Source organism: Bos mutus, chromosome 8 (assembly GCF_027580195.1).
Source record: "Bos mutus isolate GX-2022 chromosome 8, NWIPB_WYAK_1.1, whole genome shotgun sequence".
Lineage (NCBI taxonomy): Eukaryota > Metazoa > Chordata > Mammalia > Artiodactyla > Bovidae > Bos > Bos mutus.
The window spans coordinates 2,000,418-2,009,534 of record NC_091624.1 but is presented as its reverse complement, the minus strand read 5'-3'; the positions used below and the strand labels follow the sequence as shown (position 1 = coordinate 2,009,534).

Below are 9,117 nucleotides of genomic sequence, written 5' to 3'. Positions count from 1 at the left end.
CATATTCACTTGCCTCCTTGAAGCAGACTGTAAACTAGAGCCGTTTTCAGGTCACAGTCGCAGAGCCGTTTACAGCTGCCTTGCCAACAACACCAAGAGGCTCCATATTCACTTGCCTCCTTGACGCAGACTGTAAACTAGAGCCGTTTTAGGTCACAGTCGCACTTACAGCTGCCTTGCCAACGAGCACCAAGAGGCCTCCATATTCACTTGCCTCCTTGACGCAGACTGTAAACTAGAGCCGTTTTAGGTCACAGTCGCACTTACAGCTGCCTTGCCAACAAGCCTCCATATTCACTTGCCTCCTTGAAGCAGACTGTAAACTAGAGCCGTTTTAGGTCACAGTCGCACTTTACAGCTGCCTTGCCAACAACCAAGAGGCCTCCATATTCACTTGCCTCCTTGACGCAGACTGTAAACTAGAGCCGTTTTAGGTCACAGTCGCAACAGCTGCCTTGCCAACGAGCACCAAGAGGCCTCCATATTCACTTGCCTCCTTGACGCAGACTGTAAACTAGAGCCGTTTTAGGTCACAGTCGCACTTACAGCTGCCTTGCCATCGAGCACCAAGAGGCCTCCATATTCACTTGCCTCCTTGACGCAGACTGTAAATTAGAGCCGTTTTAGGTCACAGTCGCACTTACAGCTGCCTTGCCAACAAGCCTCCATATTCACTTGCCTCCTTGAAGCAGACTGTAAACTAGAGCCCTTTTAGGTCACAGTCGCACTTACAGCTGCCTTGCCAACGCCAACAAGCCTCCATATTCACTTGCCTCCTTGACGCAGACTGTAAACTAGAGCCGTTTTAGGTCACAGTCGCACTTACAGCTGCCTTACAGCCAACGAGCACCAAGAGGCCTCCATATTCACTTGCCTCCTGACGCAGACTGTAAACTAGAGCCGTTTAGGTCACAGTCGCACTTACAGCTGCCTTGCCAACGAGCACCAAGAGGCCTCCATATTCACTTGCCTCCTTGACGCAGACTGTAAACTAGAGCCGTTTTAGGTCACAGTCGCACTTACAGCTGCCTTGCCAACAAGCACCAATATTCCATATTCACTTGCCTCCTTGAAGCAGACTGTAAACTAGAGCCGTTTTAGGTCACAGTCGCACTTACAGCTGCCTTGCCAACAAGCCTCCATATTCACTTGCCTCCTTGAAGCAGACTGTAAACTAGAGCCGTTTTAGGTCACAGTCGCACTTACAGCTGCCTTGCCAACAAGCCTCCATATTCACTTGCCTCCTGAAGCAGACTGTAAACTAGAGCCGTTTTAGGTCACAGTCGCGACTTACAGCTGCCTGCCTTGCCAACAAGCCTCCATATTCACTTGCCTCCTTGACGCAGACTGTAAACTAGAGCCGTTTTAGGTCACAGTCGCACTTACAGCTGCCTTGCCAACGAGCACCAAAAAGCCTCCATATTCACTTGCCTCCTTGACGCAGACTGTAAACTAGAGCCGTTTTAGGTCACAGTCGCACTTACAGCTGCTCCATATGCCAACGAGCACCAAAAAGCCTCCATATTCACTTGCCTCCTTGAAGCAGACTGTAAACTAGAGCCGTTTTAGGTCACAGTCGCACTTACAGCTGCCTTGCCAACGAGCACCAAGAGGCCTCCATATTCACTTGCCTCCTTGAAGCAGACTGTAAACTAGAGCCGTTTTAGGTCACAGTCGCACTTACAGCTGCCTTGCCAACGAGCACCAAGAGGCCTCCATATTCACTTGCCTCCTTGACGCAGACTGTAAACTAGAGCCGTTTTAGGTCACAGTCGCTGCCTTGCCAACGAGCACCAAGAGGCCTCCATATTCACTTGCCTCCTTGACAGCCGTTTTAGGTCACAGTCGCACCAAGCTGGCCTGCCAACAAGCCTCCATATTCACTTGCCTCCTTGAAGCAGATTGTAAACTAGAGCCGTTTTAGGTCACAGTCGCACTTACAGCTGCCTTGCCAACAAGCCTCCATATTCACTTGCCTCCTTGAAGCAGACTGTAAACTAGAGCCGTTTTAGGTCACAGTCGCACTTACAGCTGCCTTGCCAACAAGCCTCCATATTCACTTGCCTCCTTGAAGCAGACTGTAAACTAGAGCCGTTTTAGGTCACAGTCGCACTTACAGCTGCCTTGCCAACAAGCCTCCATATTCACTTGCCTCCTTGACGCAGACTGTAAACTAGAGCCGTTTTAGGTCACAGTCGCACTTACAGCTGCCTTGCCAACGAGCACCAAAAAGCCTCCATATTCACTTGCCTCCTTGACGCAGACTGTAAACTAGAGCCGTTTTAGGTCACAGTCGCACTTACAGCTGCCTTGCCAACGAGCACCAAGAGGCCTCCATATTCACTTGCCTCCTTGAAGCAGACTGTAAACTAGAGCCGTTTTAGGTCACAGTCGCGCCTGGCTGCCTTGCCAACAAGCCTCCATATTCACTTGCCTCCTTGACGCGGACTGTAAACTTTTTTTAGTCACAGTCGCACTTACAGCTGCCTTGCCAACGAGCACCAAGAGGCCTCCATATTCACTTGCCTCCTTGAAGCAGACTGTAAACTAGAGCCGTTTTAGGTCACAGTCGCACTTACAGCTGCCTTGCCAACGAGCACCAAGAGGCCTCCAGCATCACTGGTGCTTCCCCTCTGGGCCTCCGGTCTTCACCCCACCGCCCCCGGCCCAACGCTGACTGCCAAAGAGACGGGCCACTTCCAAGGGGTCGGACAAGAGTCTGGCCCACGTCCCAGTTATTATTTACATTTCTCAGATATAACCAAGACATCTGGACACGAGAGCCCCAGCAAGCCCATGTGTCTCCAGCTGGGAATCTTCCCCAGAGGTCACCTCTGTGCAGCCCTATCTCGGGACACTTTGTCCACAAGGACGTTAACCTCACCCGCCCTCCCCTCAAGGCTTCACTTCTCCAGAGCTCCTGATGGCAGAGGGACACCAGGCCACACGGCCCGCTGGCTTGCGGCACAGGAGCCCAGCCAGCACGGACAAGGGTGCAAGCGTGGAGCACCCAGGGCCCCATGGTGGAGAGGTGTCAGGGCATGTCACACCCAAGATCCCGAGGTCACGAGGGATCTTAATATAGGAGGCTGCCCAGAATCAAGGAGGACTGTGAAGGCCATGGAGGCCATCAGGCAGGCAGGAGGCTGGGGCAGCGGGGTCCTCGGCCAGTCACTGTCCCCAAGACAAACCCTGCAGCTCAGAAGTGGGCTCCACCATGTAACACAGATGACCACCCCTGAGGGCCTACTGAGTGCCCATGAACTACACACGTGCTTATAATCACCTACAAGGGGCAAGAATCTGAAAAATATGAACGCATGTGTAAGTGAGCCACTGTGCTGGGAATCCAACGCGGGGCCCCAACAACAGGCGCCGTCGGTCCAAGACCCTCCAGCCTGAGCAGGAAGCGACCCGAAAATCCAGACAGCTCTGCATCTGCAGCTCTGCAAGTCTGAAAACCACGCCCAAAACACAGCACTGAGAATAATATTTTATTTAGTCGTTTGTTTACAACTGAAACTCTGGGAATTCAAAATTAACATCCTTGCCCGTGAGCTTCTTATAGACACCAGAAAACGTTTCAACCTACAAGAGAAGAGATAAATGGTCACAACACACACAGGATGGTAGCCCCAAACGGGGCAAGCTGTGGTGGGCAAAGGGCTCCACCCCTGCGCCGCCTGCTGGCTCCTCTGGGTCACTCGGAGACCCAGGGGTGACGGTTTACCCGGAATGAAGCCAAATGATAGTTCTCCCCAGAGTCTATCTCGACCACCACCCAGCCTTAAGTTCAGCCTAACACACACCATGGAATTACTTCACATCCATTTCTCCTAACAATTTAAAACAATTCCAGTGTTTAAAACATCTCCCAATTTAACCTGATCAGCCCCCAAGGCAGTCAGCTCCCACAGGCAGGTTCAGAACCACTGGGGCCGGCTGGGCTCACCCCGGCCCGGGCGGCGTCTGGCCCCTCCCCAGGGGGGCGGGCCTGCATCTGGCCCCTCCCCCAGGGGGCGGGCTTGCATCTGGCCCCTCCCCGGGAGGCCAGTCCCTACCTTGTGCTCCACGTTGTTCTGCTGAGCTTTGTCCAGATGGACCTTTATGAGTCGGCTGCCGTCCAGCTTCACGCGGATCCTCTTGCCCACGATCTCACTTGGGAAAACCAAGTCCTCTAGGATGGCGTCGTGCACAGCGGTCAGAGTGCGGCTTGAAGAACACAGCGACAAAAGTGAGAAACCCAGCAAGGTCTGCCCTCCTGGGAACCTCCAGGGCACCTCCGCAAGTCAAACCCTGAGTGGAAGGCTCCAGGTTCCCGAAGCCACAGCAACACGAGCTTTCGAGTTACGTCCTTTCGTCTCATGTATCACAGCAGAGCCGCTGCCACACAAGGAGAGGGAGACACACACACTCCCATCTCACTTCCAAAGCCAGCGTGTTGTAAACCACACACACCAGCTGTCATGAGTGATCATCTCCAGAAAAGGAGACTAGTGATGACTTTTATTATAGGACACACCTTTAGGTTGTCATTCACATGATTCTCTGTAGTAACCTCTCTTCCAAAATGATCTTCTCCAGTGTTGTCAAATGCTTAGATGTCACCACAGGCTTTACCTACCGAAGACACTTTGAGGTGTCCCTGGCCTCTAAGATGCACCAAAGCCCCTCCCTGTTCCTGTGATGGAATGAGGCAACACCCCACCCAAAGGACACTGTTCTACCCCAGCTCTAGGACGTGGCCCCTCCCATGAGAGTCCCAATTTCAGCCCATCCCATCCCAGACTGCCAAGGGAGCCTTGCTCCTCTCCTGGATATGACTCCAAGTTCACAACCCATCTGGCTGCCAGACAAGGTTCAATTAACCCCAAACTTCTAGCCTATCAGTTTTGTACCACAGGATACCAGGACTGAGAGAATGAAGAGACTGTTCTCACTCCCAACGTCTGCAGGGCTCCCTTTTATTACGGAACGTGTCCAGGTCTTATTCACCCCTCAGTGGCTCAGACACCACGTCCTACTCGTTTCTCTTCATCCGGCAGCTCTGCACACACGGAAGGGGCTCCTAAATGACCGCAAAGCTTCACTGCTCCAAGGCCAAGAGCACCTCAGCACACAAATCAGACGGTCAGCCCAGCTGACGGATGGCTGCTAACCACTGGCCAAGCACACCCTTACGGGTTAGGAAAGCACCATGGACCCTGTTATTTACTTCCTTCAAAGCACAAGAATAGAACGGAATCTAGCTGGTCTCAAACTCAAACTCTAGCCCGATCTAAACTTCTGAGGAAAAGCACAACTTGACAATCACGAAGCAGCAGAGCTAGGTGCTTCAGAAGGAAAGCGACCGAGACCCTGCACACACCTTGTGCAGGAGAAAGATGAGCGCAGAAGGAAGAGAAGCCGCAGGCAGGAAGGCAGACCGGAGACAGGGGGGATCGCTCAGCGCAAGGGAAGGGAAGACTCCCGGGTCTGCGCCAGGCCGTGGGACAGGCTGGCGTCATCAGCTGAGGAGTGGACACAGGCCTGAGCCGAGGGAGAGCCACGGCTACAGACCTGGGAGTCAGCACCTTCACCGTGTGCAGAGCAAAGGGGCTGCTCTTACAGTCAAGGACTAACTCAGGCCGTCAGGACCCAGGCTGCAAAACCACCTGAGTAGCAGCATTAACAAACGAAACCTCCTTGATTATCCCCTGTATTTGATCTCCTGCAAACTATCCAGAATAGCCCCCTCCCCCAACAGTTCTACATTCTACTGCTACCCCAACTGCCCTGAAAACCAGACCAAAGCACCAACAGCCAAGTTCCGTAACGCCCGGCACGTGCCTCTCCAGCCTCTCCATCCTCCACAACGTGGCACCATCAACACCCGTCCACAACACTAGAGACCCTCACGCCCTGCTTCCAGGCACTCCCTGGCTCAGACGCCAGCACCATGAACACTGGCTGGACGGAGGGAGGATGAGTGACGCCCTCTACCCCACCAGCACTGACGCTCAAGTCCTTTCTCAAACCGCCCAAGGCAGGCCTGCAGGGACCCAAGAAACCAAGTGTGTGGAGTCAGCGACTTCAACTCAACACCAGAAAGCTCAGACCAAGGAGCCACCCTCCAGTATCTAGTTTACAGCAGATAACCTGCAAGTCAATCAGGTTCATAAAACATGCATCACCAGCAACACCTTTAACCTCTGCCATGAGCAACAGACAAGTCTAGTTTTTCAACGTCAAATCGACAACAAAAGTAAACAGTGAGAACACACCGTGCCGCCAGCCCACATCGGGTGTGCTCTACCCTCCATGCTCCCTGGACCCCTCCTCACCGCTCCTCCCCTTTACCTTTGGTGAGCGCGGCAACCTACTGTACCACCTATGTGAGTGTATGTAACTCTTACCTCCAGAATCAACCTTAAAACATTTCACAGTTACAGAAACCCAGTTACTTGATAAAAATTCCCATGTGAATGGCTTTCCTACATCCCTCACACTGAATTTTAAAACCTTATATAACTCTTACTGTAAATAACCCAGGCCAATCAACAACGGTTACTGAAAGGGGCACACACATTTTCGATGCTGAAGAAACCTACCTCCTGGGACGTTTCTGCTTATTTTTCGTACGGCTTTTTCGAGTTGGCTTAGGCAGAATTCTCCTCTGTAAGGTAAAAATTATCATTGAACAAACTTTTAAAAAGACTTAAGTTGTCAGAAAACTAAGCACTATCAAAACTACTTTACAAACCAAAGGACTTAATGGCTGAATAAATTCAAAGCTCCAGAAAGTCAAACAACCTAGACCCAACAAGTGAGTAAGAGTCTCTGAAGTACTTCCTGACCTCATTTATTCTTTCAGAACCCACTGCTGCTGCTGCTGCTGCTGCGTCCCGTCAGTCGTGTCCTGGCAGCCCACCAGGCTCCCCTGTCTCTGGGATTCTCCTGGCAAGAACACTGGAGTGGGTGGCCATTTCCTTCTCCAATGCATGAAAGTGAAAAGTGAAGTCGCTCAGTTATACTCTTAGAGACGCCATGGACTGCAGCCTACCAGGCTCCTCCATCCATGGAATTTTCTAGGCAAGAGTACTGCAGTGGGGTGCCATTGCCTTCTCCAGCTTATAGTAAAATGTAACTGGAAAAATGTGACTGATCCCCCAAATATTACACGCCTGTTTACATTGCATCCAACCCACTACCCACTTACAGGTACTAAGTCAGAATACTACTCTTTGACTTACTCATCAGCCAAGCACTTAAGTCCTAGAGATTTCTGTTTGCAAGAAGGCCTAATCTAACTTAAAAAACAAAAACACAGCCTCTTAACCATTTTCTCCTTACCCTACCAACCATTCCTTTGCATGCCTTTTCCTCCCAGCTGCTGCTGCTGCTGCTCTGCGTCGCTTCAGTCGTGTCCAACTCTGTGTGACCCCATAGACGGAAGCCCACCAGGCTCCCCCGTCCCTGGGATTCTCCAGGCAAGAACACTGGAGTGGGTTGCCCATTTCCTTCTCCAATGCATGGAAGTGAAAAGTGAAAGGGAAGTCGCTCAGTCGTGTCGGACTCCTAGCGACCCCATGGACTGCAGCCTACCAGGCTCCTCTGCCCATGGGATTTTCCAGGCAAGAGTACTAGAGTGGGGTGCCATTGCCTTCTCCACATCTACACGTAATTCCCCAGGGTGGTGTGAGTCTGCTGTGAAATCCCACCAGGCAAAGCATGCGCCCAGTTCACATCTTGCCTTCATCACTTCTGCACAACCCAGCACCCTCAGGGCACTGCAGCCAAGGAAGGCACTGGGGCCGCTTTAACACTAACATCAGCAGTTCAGTTCAGCCAGGCTTCCCTCTCCATCACCATCTCCCGGAGCTTACTCAAACTCATGTCTTTCGAGTCGGTGATGCCACCCAGCCATCTCATCCTCTGTCCTCCCCTTCTCCTCCTGCCTTCAATCTTTCCCAGCATCAGGATCTTTTCCAATGAGTCAGGTCTTCGCATCAGGTGGCCACCCAGCAGCAGTACCCCCTATCTCTTTAACCTGGTGCAAGCGGCGACCAGTGACTCTACCAACACAAGCCCTCACTCCAGCGACCCAACACGACGCGCCCCGCGGACGCACCTGGGCGATGAAGACGACGTGCTTCCCGCTGAACTTCTTCTCCAGCTCGCGCACCAGGCGCACCTGGATTTTCTGGAAAGACTTCAGCTGCGGGACGGGGACGAAGATAATAATAGCTTTCCGGCCACCGCCAACTTCGATCTCCTAGAGTCGAAGCGGGAAGAGAGGCACAGATGCAGTTAGGCGGGGAGGGGGACCCCGGCACTACCGGCGGCCCGAGCACGTGCCCAAGCCCCGCCCCGTCCTGGGGGAACCCGAAGCCCACCCCGGGAGGACCCCCTTGCCTTGGCGGCCGTGATGTTCAGCTCCCGCAGCTGCGCCTTGAGGTCCGAGTTCATCTCCAGCTCCAGCAGGGCCTGTGGGGCGGCAGAGGGCGCAGCCCACGCTCAGCGCGCGCAGCCTTCATTCACCCCGACCCTCTCCGGGACCCCGGCTCGCCCGCCCCCTCACCTGGGAGATCCCCGACTCGAACTCGTCCGGCTTCTCGCCGTTGGGCTTGACAATCTTGGCACTGGAGCTGAACATGGCCGGGACCTGGAAGCACAGGGCGCTCAGGGCGAGCGGCCGGCCCCATCTTCCCCGCACAAGCCATCGGGGCCCCCGGGCCGGACAATCGGCCGCATCCCCACCCGGGGGCCCCAGACGTGTGCCTCCCGAAGCCGGCGGACCGGCATAGCGCCCGCGGACCACATACCTTGCAGGGGCGGCCAAAGATTCTTGCCGCTGCCGACCCGAGCAGGCCTAGGAAGAGGCCTAGATCTCGCGAGAGTTCGTTAAATCCCGGCGGCGGAGGGGAAGAGGCGGGAATAGCGCGAATAGAGAAACCGGAAGAACCACTGAGACGCGGAGGCAGCCTAGAGAGTCCCCTGAAGCGGCTCCTGAGGGCCGGAAAGCCGGGAAGGCTTTTTGGCTCCGCTGTTATCCTTGTCTCGGCTGCTGGCGGGAATTCCCGTGTGGGCAGCCGAGGTTCCAGGCGGGTGGTGGGCGGGCCCGGCGAGAGTCTGTCG

General features: G+C 53.9%; 1 protein-coding gene across 1 annotated transcript; it reads right to left on the bottom strand.

Annotated features, from left to right (window-relative positions):
• Positions 1–3,481: 3,481 nt before the first annotated feature.
• RPS7 (ribosomal protein S7) lies at positions 3,482–8,881 on the bottom strand. The gene is made up of 7 exons (XM_005889499.3): positions 8,805–8,881; positions 8,561–8,644; positions 8,395–8,466; positions 8,111–8,254; positions 6,591–6,655; positions 4,062–4,212; positions 3,482–3,588 (listed from the first exon to the last, which is right to left on the bottom strand). Exons 2-7 carry the CDS (start codon positions 8,633–8,635, stop codon positions 3,511–3,513), a joined length of 585 nt encoding a protein of 194 aa, XP_005889561.1. The 5' UTR covers positions 8,636–8,644; positions 8,805–8,881; the 3' UTR covers positions 3,482–3,510.
• Between the last annotated feature and the right edge of the window lie 236 nt (positions 8,882–9,117).